The sequence below is a fragment of the Hemiscyllium ocellatum genome, chromosome X (genome assembly GCF_020745735.1).
Source record: "Hemiscyllium ocellatum isolate sHemOce1 chromosome X, sHemOce1.pat.X.cur, whole genome shotgun sequence".
Classification (NCBI taxonomy): Eukaryota; Metazoa; Chordata; class Chondrichthyes; order Orectolobiformes; family Hemiscylliidae; genus Hemiscyllium; species Hemiscyllium ocellatum.
The window spans coordinates 5,219,651-5,245,617 of record NC_083453.1 but is presented as its reverse complement, the minus strand read 5'-3'; the positions used below and the strand labels follow the sequence as shown (position 1 = coordinate 5,245,617).

Sequence of the window (25,967 nt, the reverse complement as noted above, 5' to 3'; positions counted from 1 at the left end):
GGGACAGGGATCACATTCTGATCTCTGTGTCTAAGGAGGGATCTACTTGTATCAGGGGGTGGGACAGGGACCACGTTCTGATCTCTGTATCTAAGGAGGGACCTACTTGTATCAGGTTTGGGACAGGGACCACATTCTGATCTCTGTGTCTAAGGAGGGATCTACTTGTATCAGGTTTGGGACAGGGACCACATTCTGATCTCTGTGTCTAAGGAGGGATCTACTTGTATCGGGGGGTGGGACAGGGACCACATTCTGATCTCTGTGTCTAAGGACGGATCTACTTGTAGCGGGGGTTGGGACAGGGATCACATTCTGATCTCTGTATCTAAGGAGGGATCTACTTGTATCAGGTTTGGGACAGGGACCACGTTCTGATCTCTGTATCTAAGGAGGGATCTACTTGTATCGGGGGGTGGGACAGGGACCACGTTCTGATCTCTGTATCTAAGGAGGGATCTACTTGTATCGGGGGTGGGACAGGGACCACATTCTGATCTCTGTATCTAAGGAGGGATCTACTTGAATCGGGGGTGGGACAGGGACCACATTCTGATCTCTGTGTCTAAGGAGGGATTTACGTGTATCGGGGGGTGGGACAGGGACCACGTTCTGATCTCTGTATCTAAGGAGGGATTTACGTGTATCGGGGGGTGGGACAGGGACCACATTCTGATCTCTGTACCTAAGGAGGGATCTACTTGTATCGGGGGTGGGACAGGGACCACATTCTGATCTCTGTATCTAAGGAGGGATTTACGTGTATCGGGGGGTGGGACAGGGACCACATTCTGATCTGTCTGTACCTAAGGAGGGATCTACTTGTATCGGGGGTGGGACAGGGACCACATTCTGATCTCTGTATCTAAGGAGGGATCTACTTGTATCGGGGGGTGGGACAGGGACCACGTTCTGATCTCTGTGTCTAAGGAGGGATCTACTTGTATCAGGGGGTGGGACAGGGACCACGTTCTGATCTCTGTATCTAAGGAGGGATCTACTTGTATCAGGTTTGGGACAGGGACCACATTCTGATCTCTGTGTCTAAGGAGGGATCTACTTGTATCGGGGGGGTGGGACAGGGACCACGTTCTGATCTCTGTACCTAAGGAGGGATCTACTTGTATCGGGGGGTGGGACAGGGACCACATTCTGATCTCTGTACCTAAGGAGGGATCTACTTGTATCGGGCGGTGGGACAGGGACCACATTCTGATCTCTGTGTCTAAGGAGGGATCTACTTGTATCAGGTTTGGGACAGGGACCACATTCTGATCTCTGTGTCTAAGGAAGGATCTACTTGTATCGGGGGGTGGGACAGGGACCACGTTCTGATCTCTGTGTCTAAGGAGGGATCTACTTGTATCGGGGGGTGGGACAGGGACCACATTCTGATCTCTGTGTCTAAGGAGGGATCTACTTGTATCAGGGGGTGGGACAGGGACCACGTTCTGATCTCTGTACCTAAGGAGGGATCTACTTGTATCGGGGGGTGGGACAGGGACCACATTCTGATCTCTGTACCTAAGGAGGGATCTACTTGTATCGGGCGGTGGGACAGGGACCACATTCTGATCTCTGTACCTAAGGAGGGATCTACTTGTATCGGGTTTGGGACAGGGACCACGTTCTGATCTCTGTGTCTAAGGAGGGATCTACTTGTATCGGGGGGTGGGCAGGGACCACATTCTGATCTCTGTGTCTAAGGAGGGATCTACTTTTATCGGGGGTTGGGACAGGGATCACATTCTGATCTCTGTATCTAAGGAGGGATCTACTTGTATCAGGTTTGGGACAGGGACCACGTTCTGATCTCTGTATCTAAGGAGGGATCTACTTGTATCGGGGGTGGGACAGGGACCACATTCTGATCTCTGTATCTAAGGAGGGATCTACTTGTATCGGGGGTGGGACAGGGACCACATTCTGATCTCTGTGTCTAAGGAGGGATCTACTTGTATCGGGTTTGGGACAGGGACCACATTCTGATCTCTGTATCTAAGGAGGGATTTACGTGTATCGGGGGGTGGGACAGGGACCACATTCTGATCTGTCTGTACCTAAGGAGGGATCTACTTGTATCGGGGGTGGGACAGGGACCACATTCTGATCTCTGTATCTAAGGAGGGATCTACTTGTATCGGGGGTGGGACAGGGACCACATTCTGATCTCTGTGTCTAAGGAGGGATCTACTTGTATCGGGGGGTGGGACAGGGACCACGTTCTGATCTCTGTGTCTAAGGAGGGATCTACTTGTATCAGAGATGGGACAGGGACCACATTCTGATCTCTGTATCTAAGGAGGGATCTACTTGTATCGGGGGGTGGGACGGGGACCACGTTCTGATCTCTGTGTCTAAGGAGGGATCTACTTGTATCGGGTTTGGGACAGGGACCACATTCTGATCTCTGTGTCTAAGGAAGGATCTACTTGTATCGGGGGGTGGGACAGGGACCACGTTCTGATCTCTGTGTCTAAGGAGGGATCTACTTGTATCGGGGGGTGGGACAGGGACCACGTTCTGATCTCTGTGTCTAAGGAGGGATCTACTTGTATCAGGGGGTGGGACAGGGACCACGTTCTGATCTCTGTACCTAAGGAGGGATCTACTTGTATCGGGGGGTGGGACAGGGACCACGTTCTGATCTCTGTACCTAAGGAGGGATCTACTTGTATCGGGGGGTGGGACAGGGACCACGTTCTGATCTCTGTACCTAAGGAGGGATCTACTTGTATCGGGGGGTGGGACAGGGACCACATTCTGATCTCTGTACCTAAGGAGGGATCTACTTGTATCGGGGGGTGGGACAGGGACCACATTCTGATCTCTGTACCTAAGGAGGGATCTACTTGTATCGGGGGGTGGGACAGGGACCACATTCTGATCTCTGTACCTAAGGAGGGATCTACTTGTATCGGGGGGTGGGACAGGGACCACGTTCTGATCTCTGTACCTAAGGAGGGATCTACTTGTATCGGGGGGTGGGACAGGGACCACATTCTGATCTCTGTACCTAAGGAGGGATCTACTTGTATCGGGGGGTGGGACAGGGACCACATTCTGATCTCTGTACCTAAGGAGGGATCTACTTGTATCGGGGGGTGGGACAGGGACCACATTCTGATCTCTGTACCTAAGGAGGGATCTACTTGTATCGGGGGGTGGGACAGGGACCACATTCTGATCTCTGTATCTAAGGAGGGATCTACTTGTATCGGGGGGTGGGACAGGGACCACATTCTGATCTCTGTATCTAAGGAGGGATTTACGTGTATCGGGGGGTGGGACAGCCAAGGTTCATGCGAGCAATCCTCGAGATAAGAGGATTGTGCTGTGGTGAGAGACTTAGTCACCTGGATCAATATTGTCTGACGTTTCGCAGAAGGCGCGGGCCTCTCCCAGAGGTAGATTTGATTCCGAACTGTTTAACAACTACTTTAATCTTCTCCGAAAAATGATATGAAGAATTTCCCAGAAATCCTGGAGAAGCCAATGTCTTTTGTGGGAAAAACGAAATTATCAGCAATTGTTGTTTGTAATAAACTGGCCCAGTCCCCTGGGCTGAATGGGATTTATCCCAGGTTTTTCTGGGAAGCCAGGGAGGAGATTGCAGAGCCTTTGACTTTGATCTTTATACCATCATTGTCTCCAGGAACAGTGCCAGAAGACTGGAGGATAGCAAATGTTATTCCCTTGTTCAAGAAGGGGAGTACAGATAACACTGGTAATTATAGACCAGTGAGCCTTACTTCAGGTGTGGATAAAGTGTTGGAAAAGGTTATGATTAGATTACGTACAATGTGGAAACAGGCCCTTCGGCCCAACAAGTCCACACCGACCCGCCGAAGTGCACCCACACAGACCCATTCCCCTACATATACCCCTGCACCTAACACTACGGGCAATTTAGCATGGCCAATTCACCTGACCTGAACATTTTGGACTGTGGGAGGAAACCGGAGCACCCGGAGGAAACCCACGCAGACACTGGGAGAATGTACAAACTCCACACAGACAGTCGCCTGAGGCGGGAATTGAACCCGGGTCTCTGGTGTTGTGAGGCAGCAGTGCTAACCACGGTGCCACCGTGCCACCCAAAAGATAGGATTTATAATCATCTCAATTGGAATATGTTGATTAGGGATAGTCAGCATGGTTTTGTGAAGGGTAGGTCATGCCTCACAAACCTTACTGAGTTCTTTGAGATGGTGACCAAACAGGTGGATGAGGGTAAAGCGGTTGATGTGGGGTATATGGATTTCAGTAAGGGATTTAACAAGATTCCCCATGGTAGGCTATTGCACAAAATACAGAGACATGGGATTGAGGGTGATGTGGCAGTTTGGATCAGAAATTGGCTAGCTAAAAGAAGACAGAGGGTGGTGGTTGATGGGAAACGTTCATCCTGGAGTTCTGGTATGAGCAGTGTACCATAAGGATCTGTTTTGGGGCCACTGCTGTTTGTCATTTTTATAAATGACCTGGATGAGGGCGTAGAAGGATGGGTTAGTAAATTTGCGAATGATACTAAGGTTAGTGGAGTTGTGGACAGTGTGGAAAGATATTGCAGGTTACAGAGGGACATAGATAAGCTGCAGAGCTAGGCTGAGAAGTGGCAAATGGAGTTTAATGCGGAAAAGGGTGAGGTGATTCACTTTGGAAGGAGCAACAGGAATAAGGAATACTGGGGTCATGGTAAGATCCTCGGTAGTGTAGATGAGCAAAGAGATCTCTGCGTCTACATACATAGATCCCGGAAAGTTGCCACCCAGGTTGATAGGGTTGTTAAGGAAGCATACAGTGTGTTAGGTTTTATTGGTAGAGGGATTGGAGTTTCGGAACCATGAGGTTATGCTGCAGCTGGACAAAACTCTGGTGCAGCTGCACTTGGAGTATTGTGTATAGTTCTGGTCACGGCATTATAGGGAGGATGTGGAAGCTTTGGAAAAGGTGCAGAGGAGATTTACCAGGATGTTGCCTGGTATGGAGGGTAGGCCTTAAGAGGAAAGGCTGAGGGATTTGAAGCTGTTTTCATGAGAGAGAAGAATGTTGAGAGGTGACTTAATTGAGACATACAAGATAATCATAGGGTTAGATAGAGTGGACAGTGAGAGCCTTTTTCCTCAGATGGTGATGGCTAGCACAAGGGGACATAGCTTTAAATTCAGGGGTGATAGATACAGGACAGATATCGGAGGTAGTGTCTTTACTCAGAGTAGTAGGGGCGTGGAGCGCACTGCCTGTGACAGTAGTAGACTCACCAACTTTAAGGGCATTTAAATGGCTGTTGGATAAATGTATGGATAAAAATGGAACAGTGCAGGTTAGCTGGCCTGTAACTAATAGAACAGATAAGGGGGAACCTAGTGGATGTGGTGTATGTGGATTTTCATAGTAGGCTAAAAGGTTGGCACAACATCGAGGGCTGAAGGGCCTGTACTGTTCTATGTACACTGGCACATACCAGTCTATTGCCACTTAAATCATACTCTGCTGTTCTGTTTGTCTTGTGCAAGTGGGAAACCTCTGCTGTACATATTTACCCACCCGCTCAACTTATCTAAGTTGCCTGGAAGCCCGTTTATGTGCTCCTCATTCCTACAATGCGCACCTTTGGGTTAATTGCTACTCGGGTCCCCCTTATCTGTTCTATTAGTTCCAGCCTCAATACAAAACCCCAGTCGGTTTGCCGAACCCACGCAGACACGGGGGAGAACGTGCAAACTCCACACAGACAGTCGTCTGAGGCTGGAACTGAGCCCAGATCCCTGGTGCTGGGAGGCAGCAGCGCGAACCACTGAGCCCCGCCCCCCCCAGTTCGAGAGGCGGTCTTGTTAAAATTCTGACTGGGATGGTCAGAATGAGAGCAGGAGAACTAGGAGCAGGAGTAGGCCATTTGGCCCCTTCAAGCCTGTTCTGCCATTCAATACAAGCACGGCTGATCCTATTGTGGCCTCAGTTGCATTTACCTGCTCGCTTACCATAACCCTTCATTCAAAAATCTACCTATCGTCGCCTTTCAAAACCTTCAACAAGGTGGCCTTAACTGGGCGGGGAGTTCCACAGATTCACAACCCTTTGGGTGAAGCTTAGAGGTGCAGATGAGAATCCCCCATCCAGAACGAGAGGCCGCGGTCTCAGGATTTGCGTTCACCCACTTCGGACTGAGATGAGACCAAATCACTGCGGAGACTTCAGAGGGGAATCGAGTCCTCCAGGCCGAACGGTGTCAAAGCCCTTGGGGGGCAAGAGAACGGCTTTGAGATCCAGGGTCAGCCATGATCGTATTGAATGGCACATCAAGCTCGAGGGGCTGAATGGCCTATTTCTGCATCTGTTTTCTATGTTTCTACAACAGGGTCACTCCTGAGAGGTCATTCCCACCCCCATTTCCCCCCAGCATTGACTAGGGAATCTGGAACACCTGAGGATAGTCTCAGGGTAAGGGGATGACCATCTTGGATTGAGATTGGCAGACATTTCTTTGCTCTTGCCTTCATTCTGAACTGGACGCAAAACTCCAGTTGCCGTCTAACCAGAGCTTGGTTACGGTCTTGTATCATTCCTTGCTTCTGTACTCCACGTCTGCCTTTCTGAAGCCCAAGATCCCGTCAGCTTCGGGGACATAGAAACTGGGGTTAAAAGCGGGTCATCCAAGCCTGACCTGGGCTGATCCTCCTATCTCGATCTCATATTCCCACTTTCTCGCCATCACCCCTCCACGCCTTCCAAAATATAAACACCTATCTATCTCTTTTTTTTTTGTTGTTGTTGTTCCAGTGGCTTGACCTCTGCAGCTTTCTGTGGATGAGATTTCCACAGAATCCCAACCCTCGGAGCGAAGGAATGCCTCCGCAACCCCAGTCCGAAATTGCCTACCCCGTGACTGCGACTCCCGGTTTTGGACCCAACCAGGGGATAACATGCTCCCCGCATTCCGGCCTGTCCAGCCCAGTTAGGATTGTGCGCACTTTAATTGGATTCCCTCTCATCCTTCGACACTGATGCGGGCCCAATTGACCCAATCCCTTCTCCTAGGGTGTAGACCTCCAATAACCATCCTCTCAATATGTTCAAAGATCTCTGCCCCCCCCCTCACCAGGTCCCTCTGTTCCAAACTCTGTAATTAAGTGGTCATTACCCGTCTGTCCGAATGCATCAGCTCACCCCATCTCCGCGTTAAAATGCGTCTGTCACTGACGTTCTCCAACAGAGATCTGACAGTCCCTTGGCCTGTTACTTGGTCAGGACACCCAAATTGACCTGAGCTGCCTCTCACAGATCTCTGCTGGCTCTCTCCTTAACGGACCCCCAACACCCAGAGTTCACCCGTTGACTTGTTTCCGCCTCACATTAAACCAACCGGCCTTGGTTGCCCGATTTCTGCTCACACCCATCTCTTGAACTCCACAGGTCAACCTGACGGCGACGCTGGGCACCTTTGACGTGGCGGCGGAGGTGGACGAGGTGACGATCCGAGGCGACGGGCAGGTGCACATGTCCCTGTCGAGCTCTCGCCTCGACAACCTCAACCGGCAACTGCAGTTCGTCACCTACAGCAACACCATCTTCAACCCCAACACGGCCGACACAGGTACGTGGCTGCACCGTCACATGACCAGGGAGGGAGGGGAACGTTACCTAACAATGTAGGCCACGAATAGAGTCAAAGGGGGCGTGGGGAGGAGGCTGGCAGACTATTGCTACCATTGTATCTTTTCTGTGGTGATTTTCTTTTTTTATTTGCTTAGAACGCTTGCCTTCATTGCTTTTGAGTACAGGAGTTAGCGCGTCGTGTCGGGGTGGGAGAGGATGTGGGTGAGGCCTCTTCTGGAATACAGTGTCCAGTCATAGAGTCCGACAGCACGGAGACAAGCCCTTTGACCCAAACTGGTCCATGCCGACCAAACTGTCCATCCACACGAATCCCATTTCCCTGCACTTGGCCCATATCCTTCTAATCCTTTCCGATCCCATGTATTTGTCCAAAGGCCTTTTAAATGTTGTTAATGTACCCGCCTCAACCACTTCTGCTGGCAGCTCATTCCATATGCGTAACACCCTCTGTGTGAAAAAAAAACATTGCCCCTCAGGTTTCCTTTTAATCTTTCCCCTCTAACCTTAAACTGATGCCCTCTCGTCCTCGATTCCCCAACCCTGGGGGAAAAAAACTGAGTGCATTCACCCTACCCATGTCTCTCATGGTCATATACAGCTCTATAAAGTCCACCCTCAGTCCCCTACTCTGTCAAAGAAAAAAGTCCGAGCTTGTCCGACCTCTCCCTATAACTCAGACCCTTGAGTCTTGGTAACATGGTTGTAAATTCCTTCTGCACTCCTTCCAGTTTAATAACATCCTTCCTATAGCAAGGTGACCAAAACCTGAAATCGATACTGCTGGTCACTGTATCACTAAACTGGAGATTAGGCTGGGACGTTTTTCACTGGAGCGGAGGAGGTTGAGGGGTGACCTTACAGAGATTTAAAAATCACGGGGGGGTATAGGTAGGGTTAATGGTAGGTGTCTCTTCCCTAGGGTGGGGGATCTCAAGGCTCGAGGTCAGATTTTTAAGGTGAGAGGAGAAAGATTTTTTTCAATTTTTGAACACTGAGAGTGGTTAATGTGTGAAATGAACTTCCTGAGGAAGTGGTGGATGCAGTATAGTTACAAGATTAAAAGATATTTGGATAAGTACAGGAATAGGAAAGGTTTGGAGGGATATGGGCCAGGAGCAGGCAAGTGGGATTAGTTTGGTATGGGATGAGGGTCAGCATGGACTGGTTGGGCCGAAGGGCCGGTTTCCGTGTATGACTTTGTAATCTGCAGTCTTGAGCATGGTTATGCTGTGTTTAACATGGCCTACTCCATTAAGAGACCTGCTCAGTGGAGGGGATGGTTTAATCTGAAGCTAAGTGGGGATCTTATGGTTTGGTGGTAGCATCCCTACCTCTGAAGGAGCAGCCCTGAGTTCAAGTCCCACCTGCTTCAGAGGTCGGTCCCAGCATCTTTGGATTGGTTGATTAGCAAATAGCCATTCTGAAGTCAGACAGAAGATATTTCTTCCTCATAAATTTGCCTTTATAGGGAATGGGCAGCATGTCAAAGTATAAACGCATTGAACAGAAAAGATTTGCAACGGTTTGCTGGGAGGTTTGAGCTGTAGAATGAGGCTGAATAGACTGGGGCTATCTCCCCTGTAGTGTCTGAGGCTGAGGGGCGACCTGAGAGGTTTATTACAAGATGAGGGGCATGGATGGGGTAAATATCCTTTTCCCTGGGGTGGAACAGTCCAAATCTAGAGGGCATAGGTGAGAGGGGAAAGGTATAAAAGAGACCTGAGGGGTAACTTTTTCACACAGAGGGTGGTATGTGTATGGAATGAGCTGCCAGAGGAAGTGGTGGAGGCTGGTACAGTTATAGCATTTAAAAGGCTTCTGGATGGGTATATGAATAGGAAGGGTTTGGAGGGATATGGGCCGGGTGCTGGCAAATGGGACTAGATGAATTCAGGACATCCAGTCAGCATGGACAAGTTGGACCAAAGGGCCTGTTTCCATGCTGTTTATCGCTATAACAGTGCCATGTCTGAAGTATTTTAGGTCTGTACTAGATTTTTTTTCTGCTGTCTGACTTCGCTCCGAAAATGTTGGAGACTCTTTGCTTAACCTTCTATACAGTTGACAGCACAGAAAGAGATGGGGGGCATTGTGGTGTCATTGCACTGGTAATCCAGAGGCCCAGGCTGATACGCTGGGGGAGCTGGCTTCATTTCCTACTCCGGCAGCTGGTGGAATTGAAATTCAATAAATCAGGAATCAAAAACTACTTTGGTAATGTTGACCATTGATATTTATAACACACACATCGGGGTCACTAATGTCCTTTTCGGGAAGGGCATCTGCCACCCTTCCCTGGTCTGGGCCTACACGTGACTCCAGACCCACAGCCAATATGGCTGACTCTTAACTACCGTCAAATAGCTCAGAGAGCCACTCAGTTCAAGGGGCAATTAATGATGGGTAATAATGACCGGTTTGCCCCATGAAAGAATTCATTGTAAACAAAGGTCATTTGGAGCCGAGATTATGTGTGCCTCCTCTTATCATACCTCACCTAACCTAGCTCACATATCCTTCAGTACCTTTCTCCCTCATGTGTTTATCTGGTTAAATGCATCCATGCTATTCACCATAACCATTCCTTGTGATAGCAAATTCAAACCACACCCTCTTGGGCAAAGGTAGGGCTTTTTGTCAGAATTTGCTGTTGCATTCCTTCTTATCTTTGTTTCATACCTCTGACCTCCTCCTTTTAGTCTCTCTCGCAACTGCAAAGGTCACTTTAGAGCAAAAAAAAGTCCCCTTCACTACACTTTCTTTGCAGAGGCTTTGATCTAATTTTCCACAGTTGTGCAGGAGTGGACGCGATATGCTGTGCTAACAGCAGGCCTTGGCATATCTCGTGAGTTAGCCTCCTTTCAGCCTTGAGAAACCCCTGAAAGATGAGTATTGTGTGGGGTCTGTCGTCAGCGCAAATCTCCTGAGGTGAGATCACGAGCTTGGTGGCCAAAGAGCTCTCCAATTGAGGCTTCACATGTGGGCCGGAATCTCCATTGGCAACGGGGCCTGAGCTGCCCCTTCTGAAGCAGGCCCAACTTCTGGCAGTTGGACAATTCTGCAGATGCCAGTAGGACCTCCCCCTGGAATCAGGCCCCAGGAGATCCTCTGCTCAGCAGCGCCACTGACGAGGCAGTGGCTGCTGTCGAAACAGCAGTCCAGGCATCCAGCAACAAAGGAGATGATGGGAGTGTTAAGTTTTCCCACTGTTTATTTTGTAGTCTTCTGGGAATACCACACAGATACAGGCCCACTTGCGGCTGGTTTGATGCCAGCATAAATTCACGGATGCGGAGATTGTGACCTGTTGTGAACTCTGATTTTGAGGCTGGGGTTTTTTACAATGGGCAGAGAGTCAGGAGCTGGGGAGCTGTTTACAAGTGAAGCTGACTGGTTCTCAGCTAACTGAGCAGTTTAGAACTGGAAACAAAGGAGAGAGAGAACGACAGACGTACATATGCCACAGACAGAGAATGCGTAGTTGTTCTTCCCAGCAAAGTTGCCTGTTCTCTGAAGTAAAAAAGCTCCTTTTATAAGAGTGGCACAGTGGCTCAGTGGTTGGCACTGCTGCCTCACAGCACCAGGGACACGGGTTCGATCCCAGCCTCGGGTATCTGTCTGTGTGGAGTTTGCACATTCTCCCTGTGTCTCTGTGGGTTTCCTCCAGGTGCTCCGGTTTCCTCCCACAACCCAAAGACGTGCAGATCAGATGGATTGGCCATGCTACATTGTCCCATAGTGCTCAGGGATATGTAGGTTAGGGCGGATTGGCCATGGGAAATTGTCCCCTAGTGCCCAGGGATGTGCAGGTTAGGATGGATTGGCCATGCTAAACTGTCCCATAGTGCCCAGGGATGTGCAGGTTAGGGTGGATTGACCATGCTAAACTGTCCCCTAGTGCCCAGGGATGTGCAGGTTAGGGTGGATTGACCATACAAATTGTCCCATCCTGTCCAGGGATGTGCAGGTTAGGGTGGATTGGCCGTGCTAAATTGTCCCATAGTGCCCAGGGATGTGTAGGTTAGGGTGGATTGGCCATGCTAAATTGTCCCATAGTGCCCAAGGATGTGTAGGTATGGGTGGATTGGCCATGCTAAATTGTCCCATAGTGTCCAGGGATGTGCAGGTTAGGGTGGATTGGCCGTGCTAAATTGTCCCATAGTGCCCAGGGATGTGCAGGTTAGGGTGGATTGGCCATGCTAAATTGTCCCATAGTGCCCAGGGATGTGCAGGTTAGGGTGGATTGGCCATGCTAAATTGTCCCATAGTGCCCAGGGATGTGCAGGTTAGGGTGGATTGGCCATGCTAAATTGTCCCATAGTGCCCAGGGATGTGCAGGTTAGGTGCATTTGTCAGGGAGGAATGTAGGGGAATAGGTCTGGGTGGGTAACTCTTCAGACGGTCAGTGTGGAGTTGTTGGGCCGAAGGGCCTGTTTCCAAACTGTCGGGGATTCTCTGCAGCATGAAAAAGAAAGCCAGTCACTCGCTGCAGCGATTACTGTGAGCTGTGATGTTTGAGATGATAAGTCAGAGATGTGTTTCAAGTGAACCAGTCACTTTGTGTTTCTTACAAACCGGTGGTAACTTCCAGAGAATGAACACCAAGGGTCTGGCTATCCGAAGAAAACCTGTTTCTGTAATAAAGCACACAAATTGCGGATGCTGGAGATCTGATGAAGAATCACAGGATTCTGCTTTCTTCCCACAGATGCTGCAATTTCTGTTTGTATCCCATTTTTTTCCTAACTCCCCCAATAAACTATTTTCCAAAACATTTCGTGTGTGCGCAAAGGAATGTTTATAAGGCGATTAGGCTTTCCGTTGAGTTTGTCTGCCAGAGTTTTATATCTGTAGCTATAATTACTTAGAATAAATACAAAGTCCTGTTCGGTGCTGAAACCTAGGCTGTGCTTTCTGTGAAGTCAGGTAAATTGGGAACTAATCGCAGACAATTCTCCTTACGTGGGTAACGGTTGATGACTTCCAGGAGATTTTGGTCCTGTGCAATGCCTTGATTATGGAATTTCCAGTCATGAGATTAACGTTTAAACCTGAATGGCAGCTAAAAGGATTTGCAAAAGCTATTTTGAACTGGTGAGACCGAAACCCCCTTCTTTTATTGATGGGCTCTGCTTGTTGTTCATGCATGATTACTCATTCATCGTTCCTTATTGGGAGGTTATCCAGCTCCTTTCCCATTGACACATTCATGACCTGTTGCGTTGTGACTTTTGTTTTGAAAGATGAGATTCCCTACAGTGTGGTAAGTCCACACCGACCCTCTGAAGAGTAACCCACCCAGACCCATTTTCCCCCTGACTAATGCACCTAACACCCATGGGCAACCTAGCATGGTCAATTCACCCTAACCTGCACATGTTTGAAACCCACACAAACACTGCGAGAATGTGCAAACTCCACACAGACAGACACTCAGGTGAGGCGGGAACCAAACCCAGGGCCCTGGCACTGCGAGCCACTGTGCCACCCAATCAGAAATGCGGAGACATTTCTTCAGCCAGAGAGTGGTGGGCCTGTGGAATTCATTGCCGCAGAGTGCAGTGGAGGCCGGGACGCTAAATGTCTTCAAGACAGGGATTGATAGATTCTTGTTGTCTCGAGGAATTAAGGGCTACGGGGAGAATGCGGGTAGGTGGAGTTGAAATGCCCATCAGCCATGATTGAATGGCGGAGTGGACTCGATGGGCCGAATGGCCTTACTTCCACTCCTATCTCTTATGGTCTTATGCATTATGCATGTGGAATTTCAGCCATGTGTTCTTCATTACGTTTCATTATATATCTGATTTGATGTATTATTGTCACATGCACCTCGGTACAGTGAGAAGTTTAGTTTTGCGTGCAGTACAGGCAGATCGTACCATACAAACTGCATTAGGGTAACAGAACGGAGTGAGGAATACAATGCAATGAGCGAGATGAACATTAGATTTGAAATTTGAGTGGTCTGGTCAGGAGTCTAATAACAGTGGGGAAGAAGCTGTCCTTGAGTCTGCTGCTCTGTGTGTTTACACTTTTGTACCTTCTGGATGGTAGAAGAGTTTACATCCAGGGTGGGAGGGTTTGGAAGGAGATTTAATTATGCTCCGATAACAAAATGTTGGCTCGGGTGGGGGGGGGAGCTGCGTGTTGGCAAGGCATCTCTCGAAATGAAAGGCTGTGAAAAGTGTGCAACCCTCGGGGCCCCGGTTCTGTTGTTTTTGGAAATAACACGGTCGCAGAAAATGGCCGTCGAAACGTAGATGTTGGAAATTAAGAATTTGTTGATGGCTAAAATGCATGATGGGAAATGGCTGAAAGAAAGGGTGTGTTTACCTGCCCTCCAGGTGCACTCAGAGTCGAACCATACAGCCAGTGAGAGAACGAGGTAGATTTGGAGACGTTTGTTATGCCTATGTCAAAACGGCAACAGGACACAGTCTCATTGCTGCTTCCAACCAAAGGATTTGTCTGAGCTGGATGCCTGTTACCTGGGTAGAGGCAGGGGTGTGGGTGGCACGGTGGCTCAGTGGTTAGCACTGCTGCCTCACAGCACCAGGGACCCAGGTTCGATTCCAGCCTCAGGTGACTGACTGTGTGGAGTTTGCACATTCTCCCCGTGTCTGCGTGGGTTTCCTCCGGGTGCTCCGGTTTTCTGTCTCAGTCCAAGGATGTACAGGTTAGGGAGGATTGGCCATGCTAAATTGTCCCATAGTGCCCAGGGATGTGCAGGTTAGGGTGGATTGGCCATGCTAAATTGTACCATAGTGTCCAGGGATGTGTAGGTTCGGGTGGATTGGTCATGCTAAATTGTCCCATAGTGCCCAGGGATGTGCAGGTTAGGGTGGATTGGTCATGCTAAATTGCTCCTTAGTGCCCAGGGATGTGCAGGTTAGGGTGGATTGGCCATGCTAAATTGTACCATAGTGTCCAGGGATGTGTAGGTTCGGGTGGATTGGTCATGCTAAATTGTCCCATAGTGCCCAGGGATGTGCAGGTTAGGGTGGATTGGTCATGCTAAATTGCCCCTTAGTGCCCAGGGATGTGCAGGTTAGGGTGGATTGGCCATGCTAAATTGTACCATAGTGCCCAGGGATGTGTAGGTTCGGGTGGATTGGCCATGCTAAATTGTCCCATAGTGCCCAGGGATGTGCAGGTTAGGGAGGATTGGCTATGCTAAATTGTCCCATAGTGCCCAGGGATGTGCAGGTTAGGGTGGATTGGCCATGCTAAATTGTCCCATGGTGCCCAGGGATGTGCAGGTTAGGGAGGATTGGCCATGCTAAATTATCCCATAGTGCCCAGGGATGTGCAGGTTAGGGTGGATTGGCCATGCTAAATTGTCCCATAGTGCCCAGGGATGTGCAGGTTAGGGTGGATTGGCCATGCTAAATTATCCCATAGTGCCCAGGGATGTGAACATTAGGGCGGATTGGCCATGATACATTGTCCCATAGTGTCCAGGGATGTTGAGGTTCGGGTGGATTGGCCATGCTAAATTGTCCCATAGTGCCCAGGGATGTGCAGGTTAGGGTGGATTGACCGTGCTAAATTGTCCCATAGTGCCCAGGGATGTGCAGGTTAGGGTGGATTGGCCGTGTTAAATTGTCCCATAGTGCCCAGGGATGTGCTGGTTAGGGTGGATTGGCCATGCTAAACTGTCCCATAGTGCCCAGGGATGTGCAGGTTAGGGTGGATTGGCCATGCTAAATTGTCCCATAGTGCCCAGGGATATGCAGGTTAGGGTGGATTGGCCGTGCTTAATTGTCCCATAGTGCCCAGGGATGTGCAGGTTAGGGTGGATTGGCCGTGCTTAATTGTCCCATAGTGCCCAGGGATGTGCAGGTTAGGGTGGATTGGCCGTGCTAAGTTGTCCCATAGTGCCCAGGGGTGTGCAGGTTAGGGTGGATTGGCCCTGCTAAATTGTCCCATAGTGTCCAGGGATGTGCAGGTTAGGTTGGATTGGCCATGCTAAGTTGTCCCATAGTGCCCAGGGGTGTGCAGGTTAGGGTGGATTGGCCGTGCTAAATTGTCCCATAGTGCCCAGGGGTGTGCTGGTTAGGGTGGATTGGCCATGCTAAATTGTCCCATAGTGCCCAGGGATGTGCAGGTTAGGGTGGATTGGCCATGCTAAATTGTCCCATAGTGCCCAGGGATGTGCAGGTTAGGGTGGATTGGCCATGCTAAATTGTCCCATAGTGCCCAGGGATGTGCAGGTTAGGGTGGATTGGCCATGCTAAATTGTCCCATAGTTCCCAGGGATACATAGGTTAGGGTGGATTGGTCATGCTAAATTTTCCCATAGTGCCCAGGGATGTGCATGTCAGGTGAGTTAGCCATGGAAATGTAAGGTGACAAGGCAGGGGGCTGGATCTGAGTGGGATGCTCTTCAGTGCAGACTCAGTGAGCTGAATGGCCTGCTTTTGCACTATTGGGATTCGAAATGAAGATGAGCCATTCCATTGAAGTGGAAGGTTGGGTTAGTAAGTTTGCCGTTGGCCCGAAGGTTGATGGAGTGATGATAGCGTGGAGAGCTGTTGTAGGTTGCGACGGGACATTGACAGGATGCAGAGCTGGGCTGATGGAGTTCAACCTGGAAAAGTGTGAAGTGATTCATTTTGGAAGGTGGAATTTGAATGACGATTACCGGGTGAAAGGCAGGATTCTTGGCAGTGTGGAGGCACGGTGGGAATTTGGGGTCCATGTCCAGAGATCCCTCAAAGTTGCCACCTCAGTTGTTAAGAAGGTGTGTGGTGTGTTGGCTTTCATTAGCAGGGGGATTGAGTTTAAGAGCCTCGAGGTTATGCTGCAGCTCTATAAAGCCCTGGTTAGACCACACTTGGAATATAGTGTTCAGTTCTGGTCACCTCGTTATAGGAAGGATCTGGAAGGTTTAGAGAGGGTACAAAGGAGACTTACCAGGATGCTGCCTGGGCTGGAGGGCAGGTCTTATGTAGAAAGGTTAAGGGAGCCAGGGCTTTTCCTATTTGAGTGAAGAAGGATGAGAGATGACTTGAGAGAGGTGTATAGGATGACGAGAGGCAAAGATACAGTGGATAACCAGAGGCTTTTCCCCCAGGGTGGAAATGTCTATCAGGAGGGAGCATAATTTTAAGGTGATTGGAGGAAGGCATAGGGGAGATGTCAGAGATAGGTTCTTTACTACCACTGCTGGCAGTGCATTCCACGCACCCACCAAACTCTTTGTACAATCAGGTACATTCGGGACATTTAAGTGACTCTGACAGGCATGTGGATGATAGTAAAATGTCGGGTAGTTTGATCTTCGAGTAAGATAAACAGTCAGCACAAAATCGAGGGCCGAAGAATGTAGGACACTACAGGCCTATCAAACTTCTCCTTATACATGAAACCCTCCATTCCCGGCAACATCCTGGTAAATCTTTTCTGAACCCTCTCCAGCTTAATAATATTTTCCAGTATTGGTCCAAAGCTATGTATATTGTGGTGTGTCATAGAGATGTATAGCATAGAAAACCAACTGTTCGGTCCAACCCGTCCATGCCGACCAGATATCCCAACCCAGTCTCGTCCCACCTGCCAGCACCTGGCCCATATCCCTCCAAATCCTTCCCATTCATATACCCATCGAGATACCTTTTAAATGCTGTAATTGTACCAGCCTCCACCACTTCCTCTGGCAGCTCACTCCACCCTCTGCATGAAAAAGTTGCCCCTTAGGATCATTCCCACCTCACTTTAAACCTGTGCCCTTTAGTTTTGGACACTCTCATCCCAGAGAAAAGACCTTGTCTATTCACCCTATCCATGCCCCTCATAAATTTGCAAACCTCTATAAGGTCACCCCTCAGCCTCCGACGCTCCAGGGAAAACAGCCCCAGCCTGTTCAGCCTCTCCCTGTAGCTTAAACCCTCCAACCCTGGCAACATCCTTGTAAGTCTTTTCTGCACCTTTTTAAATTTCGCAACATCCTTCCAACAGCAGGGAGACCAGAATTGCAAACCGTATTCCAAAAATGGCCTAACTAATGTCCTGCACAGCCACAACATGGCCTCCCAACTCCTGTACTCAATGCACTGACCAATAAAGGAAAGCACGTCAAACGCCTTCTTCACTATCCTATCCACCTGTGACTCCACTTTCAAGGAGCTATGAACCTGCACTGTAAGGTCTACCTGATGGTTCCTCAATATTTTGAAAGTTCCTGCCTCTAGCAGCCTTTAGGGCAGTGAGTTCCAGATACCCACTTCCTGTCCCTTGCCTTCATATCGTGCCGCCTAATTATTAACCCTTCGACTGAGGGGAAAAGTTTGGCCCGAGCTACTTTATCTGTTGTTCCTCAGAACATTGTACACCCAAACAATACAGGCATCCAAACAACAGGGATTAAATCCGTCAGCCACAGATTTAATTTAGCCGTGCAGATCAACAATCCGTGCAATTCCCCCATTCGGCCCCTCAACTCGAAACCTTCAAAGAGCATCCCACCCAGACCCACTGCCATACTCTGTAACACTGCATTTCCTCATGGCCAATCCCACCCTAACCTGCACATCCCTGGGCACTATGGGACAATTTAGCACGGCCAATCCACCCTAACCTGCACATCCCTGGGCACTATGGGACAATTTAGCATGGCCAATCCACCCTAACCTGCACATCCCTGGGCACTATGGGACAATTTAGCATGGCCAATCCCACCCTAACCTGCACATCCCTGGGCACTATGGGACAATTTAGCATGGCCAATCCACCCTAACCTGCACATCCCTGGGCACTATGGGACAATTTAGCATGGCCAATCCACCCTAACCTGCACATCCCTGGACACTATGGGACAATTTAGCATGGCCAATCCACCCTAACCTGCACATCCCTGGGCACTATGGGACAATTTAGCATGGCCAATCCACCCTAACCTGCACATCCCTGGGCACTATGGGACAATTTAGCATGGCCAATCCACCCTAACCCGTACATCCCTGGGCACTATGGGACAATTTAGCATGGCCAATCCACCCTAACCTACACATCCCTGGGCACTATGGGACAGTTTAGCACGGCCAATCCACCCTAACCTGCACATCCCTGGGCACTATGGGACAATTTAGCATGGCCAATCCAGCCTAATCTGCACATCCCTGGGCACTAAGTGCAATTTATCATGGCCAATCCCCCCTAACCTGCACATCCCTGGGCACGATGGGACAATTTAGCATGGCCAATCCACCCTCACCTGCACATCCCTGGGCACAATGGGACAATTTAGCATGGCCAATCCACCCTAACCTGCACATCCCTGGGTACTATGGGACAATTTAGCATGGCCAATCCACCCTAACCTGCACATCCCTGGACACTATGGGACAATTTAGCATGGCCAATCCACCCTAACCTGCACATCCCTGGGCACTATGGGACAATTTAGCATGGCCAATCCACCCTAACCTGCACATCCCTGGGCACTATGGGACAATTTAGCATGGCCAATCCACCCTAACCTGCACATCCCTGGGCACTATGGGACAATTTAGGACGGCCAATCCACCCTAACCTGCACATCCCTGGGCACTATGGGACAATTTAGCATGGCCAATCCACCCTAACCTGTACATCCCTGGGCACTATGGGACAATTTAGCAGGGCCAATCCACCCTAACCTGCACATCCCTGGACACTATGGGACAATTTAGCATGGCCCATCCACCCTAACCTGCACATCCCTGGGCACGATGGGACAATTTAGCATGGCCAATCCACCCTAACCTGCACATTCCTGGGCACAATGGGACAATTTAGCATGGCCAATTCACCCTAACCTGCATATCCCTGGGCACTATGGGACAATTTAGCACGGCCAATCCCACCCTAACCTACACATCCCTGGGCACTATGGGATAATTTAGCATGGCCAATCCACCCTAACCTGCACATCCCTGGACACTATGGGACAATTTAGCATGGCCAATCCACCCTAACCTGCACATCCCTGAGCACTATGGGACAATTTAGCACGGCCAATCCCACCCTAACCTACACATCCCTGGGCACTATGGGACAATTTAGCATGGCCAATCCACCCTAACCTCCACATCCCTGGACTCTATGGGACAATTTAGCATGGCCAATCCACCCTAACCTGCACATCCCTGGACACTCCGGGACAACTTAGCATGGCCAATCCATCCTGACCTACACATCCCTGGGCACTATGGGACAATTTAGCATGGCCAATCAACCCTAACCTGCACATCCCTGGGCACTATGGGATAATTTCTCACGGCCAATCCACCCTAACCTGCACATCTTTGGACTGCGGGCGAAAACCCACGCAGACACGGGGAGAATGTGCACACTCCAAACAGACAGTTGCCTGAGGGTGCAATTGAACCCAGGTCCCTGGCGCTGTGGGGCAGCAGTGCTAACCGCTGAGCCCCCATGCTTAGGCATCTAACTTCAAGTTCTTTTTGTGACAAGACATTCTCATAATCCATTCTCCTATGTCAACCATATCTGCAGCTGATTGGTTAATATGTTAGCATGATTCATATGTAGAATGTGGGTGTCACTGGCTGGGCCCAGCATTTATTGTCCCGCCCCTAGTTGCTCCCTTGAGAAGGTGGGGGTGAGCTGCCATCTTGACCCGCTGCAGTCCATGTGCTGTGGGTTGACCCACAATGCCCTGAGGGAGGGAATTCCAGGGTTTTGACCCAGTGACACTGAAGGGACGGTGATATATTTCCAAGTCAGGATGGTGAGGGGCTCGGTGGGGAACTTGCAGGGGATGGTGTTCCCACGTATCTGCTGCCCTTGTCCTTCTCGATGGTGATGAGTCATGGGTTTGGAAGGTGCTGCCTGAGGATCTTTGGTGAATATCTGCAGTGCATCTTGTAGATGGTACACACTGCTGTTACTGAGCGTCGGTGGGAGGAGGGAGGGGATGTTTGTGGATGTGGGGCCAATCAAGCGGCTGCTTTGTCCTGGATGGTGTCGAGCTTCTTGAGTGTTATTGGAGCTGCCCCCATCCAGGGGCAAGTGGGGAGTATTCCCTCACACTCCTGACTTGTGTCTTGTGGATGTTGGGACAGGCTTCGGGAAGTCAAGCGTCCCAACAGCGTATGTCTCTGATGTGCAGGGTTTGTTCCTTATGTGGTGTTGTTCTTCGAAGTCTTATTCAGTTCCTCATCCTTCGGGGCTGTGGTGTGACATTATTGATGACCTTTTCGATTCTTTCCCCGTCCAAAATATTGATCTCTCTCTCTGGGACCCTCGAGCCTGCAGCTTCCTTCCTTATCCGAGGTCGTTCCTCTGTTCCTTGTTACATTTCGCCTTAACTCTTTGCTTGAAGACGCATCCTGTCTTGCAATCAACTCCTTCAATTCTTTAGCAGTGCAGTTACTTGTCCTTCTGGCCTACTGCAGCCAGTTAGTGAGCAGATGTCAAAATGGTTTTGTTCATATAGCTAGTTGCTTTCAATTCCCTATGTAACAGCATGTCTTTGTCGCTTTATTCCAGAATTATTGCTCATCCCTGTATCTTCTTTCATCCCGGATGGATGGACTCCTTCCATCCAAGAGCAGTCATTAAAGAGTCCTAAAGTTTATTATATCACACCCATCTCTGTGGACCTCTTCCCTCCCATACTTATCTGATTTCCATTTAAAATGAGTTGCCATCTCCACTTTCACCACCTCCATGCCCAGTCACTGGGTTAAAAACAAAGTTCTCCTTCACTTTTCTCTCTGCTGGCTCCCCAGCCACTGCCCAAAACCAGAAATCTTAGTCCCCTAAGCCTTGTACCAGGAATAATGTTTTCTTATGTAAACCTTATAACCTCGATCAATTCTCCCCTCAATCTCCTTCGTTCCAAGGAACTCGACTCCAGCCTCTCCAATCCAAGCCTCTAACTGACCCCCCACCCCAACAAGACTTTGGAAATATTTGGGGCGATCCCCTTCCTAAAGTGCGATGATTGGAACTCAGCAAAATCCTCCAGTTGTAGACCGGCCAGAGTGTCCCTATTAAGTTCCATATGGCACTCCAGGGAACGATAGGCCATTTTGTTTAACACCTGTCTATTGTAAAGGATGTGCAGTCATAGCAGAGCATTTAGCTCCACATAATGTAATCAAGCAGGGTCAGCAGGGTTCCAGGAAGGGGAAATGATGTCTGACAAACTTACTGGAATTCTTTGAGGAGGTCACAAGCCGGAGAGATAAAGGGGGGGTGGTGAGTGTAATATATTGGATGTTCAGAAGGTTGTTTGATAAGGTGCTGCACATGAGGTTACTGAATAAGATAACAGCCCATGGTGTTGGGGGCAGTAGATGAGCATGGTTTGAGGATTGGTGAACTGAGAAAAGACAGAGAGTCGAGATAAGGGGTCCATTTTCAGGATGGCCACCTATCACTAGGGGAGTACCACGGGGCTCAGTGCTGGGGTCACAGTTATTGCCAATATCCATTACTGGATGGGGAAAGTGCATGTACCGTAGCCACGTTTGTGAATAACACAGAAATAGGTGGGAAGGCAAGGGGTGAGGTTGACACACTGAGTCTGCAGAGGGATCTAGACAGGTTAGGCCAGTGGGCAAAAACTTGGCACATGGAAAACAATGTGGGGAAAACTGTGAGGTTATTCACTTTGGCAGGAAGAATAGAGGAGCTGAATATTATTTAAATGGAGAAAGACTGCAGAAAGCTACAGAACAGAGAGATTTGGGAATCCTCATCCGTGAATCACAAAAAGCTAGCATCCAAGTCCAGCGGGGAATAGAGAAGGCCAAGGGAATGTTGGTCTTTATTCCAAAGGGATTGGAGTATAAAAGTCGGGACGTTTTGCAAGGCACCGGTCAGACCACAGTGGGAATACTGTGAACAGGTTTGGGTCCCCTTACCTGAGGAAAGACAGACTGACATTGGAGGCAGACCAGAGAAGGTACACTCGGCTGATCCCGGGTATGGAGGGACTGTCCCATGAGGAGAGGTTGAGGAGGTTGGGCCTGGACTCATTGGGGTTTAGAAGAAAGAGAGGTGACCTTATTGAAACATCCAAGATTCCCTGGGGGACTTGACAGGGGGGATGTGGAGAGGTTGTTTCCCCTTGTGGGAGAGAGTCTAGGACCAGAGGGTACAATCCCAGAATAAGGGGTCACCCATTGCAGGCAGAGATGAGGAGGAATTTCTTCTCTCAGAGGGGAGTGAGTCTGTGGAATTCTTTCCCACAGAGGGCTGTCGGGGCTGGGTCAGTGAGTATATTCAAGGCTGAGACAGAGGGATGTTTAATCAGGAAGGGGAATGGAGGGGTGATGGGGAAAAGGCAGGAGAGTGTAGTTGGGGATTATCGGATCCGTCGTGACCTCTTTGAATGGTGGAGCAGACTCGATGGGCCGAATGACCTAATTCATCTCCTCTGTCTTATAGAGCTCAGAAAGACACTATCATTTTAAGGCAACTAGTTGACATCACACTGTAGAGTGAGTCTTCATCTTACTCTCTGCATTCAATTAGTAGACAGCGAACTAGTCAGTAAACTATGTTTGCAGTATTAAAGTAAGCAGCTGATCGGATTTTGTGGTGTAATGGTAAGGGTCCCTACCCCTGGACCCAGAGGCCTGGGTTCAAGGTCCACCTGCTCCAGAGCTGTGTCATAATATCCCTGAACAGGTTGGTTTTAAAAATACTTTCCACTCTACGTTGGGGAACACAGTAAGTCTGTATAGTTGGGAGCAGGAGAAGGGGACATTGGTAGGTCAAATGAGCAGGCACAACTGTGACAGTTCAGGCTCTAACCCAGACTGTATATTTAAGTGTGAGAGGTCATATTTGTATACATTGTGGTCAATAAACTTCCAGATATCTGACTCAATAATATGCCACCTCCGTGCTCTATGTTACATGGTCTAACCCATAGAAAATTAGAAGAAGCATATCAGAACCTGACACCAGTGAGGAACACCGATGTGAGCACACTGAAGACTGGAATTGTATCTGTCATCTTCATGCACCAATCATCATAACGTAGCCTGGGAGTAACGTAGCACATTTATGAAGCAACTATTCCTGAGTTGCCCAGGATCTTGCTCCATCTTCCGCACAAAACGACGCTGGATCTTCCTTTCGTTTCGCATATTTTCTCTCCCGTGGTAGGGAGGGAGCTGAGTCACACACATCTCCCTCAGGCAGCTGGAGGCTTGAATGGCTCAGCCTCGGATTTTGCCTCTGTCTTTCCCAGGAGGCCTTACTCTGGCGGAGTTGGTGGGGAAATTGGGAATGACGTTCGCTAAAACTCTGCCTGTTGCGTGCAGTGTGTCAGGAGGCGGAGACGCTGCTCGTTTGCTGTCAGCCTTCATGCATCGCCAACGCGTTGTGCTTTCCCGCCTCCCTGAGAGCCAACCAGAGGGAGAGGTTACCACTGTTGGCGGGTCCCAGGGAGAGACTATGGGAGAGGAGGGTGACAGACATAACACCGCTTACCATCCATCGAACCTCACCTCCCCCACCTCCCCTCCCACCCTTCCCTCCCCAACCATTGATCAGCTGTCCCCTCTCCAGTGTTCCATATAAAATCTGGACCAGATTCTCAATGAACTGCAGAATTCAGGACTGCCAAATCTCCCAATACAAACTTAAAACATAGAACAATCCAGCACAGTACAGGCCCTCTGGGCCTCAATGTTGTGCTGGCCTTTTATCCTGCTCTAAGATCAGGCTAACCTACAAACCCTTCATTTTGCTGTCTTCCAAGTGGAATTGTTTCTCCAGCTAAATGCAGTCAGTGAAGGAGGGTGACAAAATACAAATGACGTTTGTGAGATCGATCCTGCTGACAGGCAACAGGGTCACTGAGGACATTACCTGAGCATCTCTGTTCTGGCTATGGCTTAGATCGTGGTGGGCAGGGTGACATTTAATAGCTGCCTGCCTTGATGGCTCGTTTGGGGGTGGATTGGGGCTAACTTTGACAGGAGATGCTCAGAGACCCCGTTTTTGTTATCGCCCTGTCCTCTAGGGGGCTTCCGCTCTCCCCACCCCCCCCCCAAAGCAACTTGGGAGAGTTCCCTCAATCCATCTGATTTGTAATGGATTCTCGCCCAGCCATGAAATTGTACACAGTACCCACGCTCAAACAGCAGAGTCCCCCGCTGTTGACTTTTACCCAGTGACACACTCCGCTGTCACACACACACCCTCCTCCAGGCAGTGGACAGGGGGTGAAAACTAGTGAGGGTTAAAAGTTGTGGATGAATTGTCCAGCCTCATGTGTGAATCATATATCCTTGAACTCAGAACCAGAGGCTGTTGCTATGACACTATATTCTGCATTCTGTTGTATTACCCTGAGGTCCTGACGTCAGGGATGGTTTGTCTAGATAGCACACAAAACAATACTTTTCACTGTATCTCGGGACATGTGACAAGAAGAAATCAAACACTGTAGAACCCGCGAATCCTCAGCTATGGTCACAAAACAAGGAACCAGTTTTAAATAAGGATCGAACCTTAAATAAGGTTAGAGTGAGCACTGTGCGATTTCAGGACTGGCCAGTCACGAGAGTCTAAACTGAGTCCTGTTGACAGTCCAGTATGTAACGCGTTAACCCCTGCTGGTCTCAGTGTGTGTATTTTACATCTTCCAGTGCAGCTCGAAACAGACGGACACCAGGCATTTTTTGTCATCAAAATCCGACATGCCACCATCCCAAAACTATACAGCTCTGAAGACCAGCCAGGTCAGTGTTTTTAATCCAGGGCTAATGGACATCTTCTGTATAAATCCCACAACAGAACCAGCCCCGTGTAGAGTAGAGCCCGTGTCTTTAGTGATAGGGTAGCTTTTAATGCCACCTCTGAAGGATGTGGGATGCCTCTTATTTTCCGACTTTCGATTGGCAAGGGTTGGTTTCAGTTGGCATCTGCCAGCGGAATTTTTATTTTCCTGTCAGTTTTGCTCCCGAGACCACAATGCTACTGTGTCATTCTTGGGTGGGAGGTCGCGGCATAAAAATAGGAGTCGAATGCTATTGGAACGGGACAGCACTGGTTTTGTGTGCGCAATGGCGCCAATTTTGACTGAAGCGCTCAAAAAGGAAAGCTTGCAATGCCTGCTCTCACTGTTGCAGCGTTTAAAATCTGTGCGAAGCATTTTATTCTCCAGCTCCTCTTTGCCCGGGCCCTCTGGGTCAACATGCCTGCGCCAGTGTGCTTCCCCTGCCAGCTGCTTGTGCCAGGGACAGCTCTGTCCCCACTCCCGGCTGGGATCAATAACGTGTGCATCCTTGCTCTCTCTCCTTTGAGAGAGAGAGAGAACACCTAACCCGACCTTCTAAACTTTGCAAAGTCTTCAGTTGCTAAATTGCTCTTGT

The 25,967-nt window shown here is 49.4% G+C and overlaps 1 protein-coding gene across 1 annotated transcript in view; it reads left to right on the top strand.

The window, feature by feature from the left end:
* Window positions 1-25,967, top strand: part of LOC132805729 (beta-1,4 N-acetylgalactosaminyltransferase 1-like) — a 116,545-nt gene that overhangs the window by 49,735 nt on the left and 40,843 nt on the right. Inside the window, exons 8-9 of the mRNA XM_060820950.1 lie at window positions 7,417-7,597; window positions 25,242-25,334. Coding sequence (XP_060676933.1) covers window positions 7,417-7,597; window positions 25,242-25,334 — 274 coding nt within the window. The remainder of the gene's footprint in view (window positions 1-7,416; window positions 7,598-25,241; window positions 25,335-25,967) is intronic.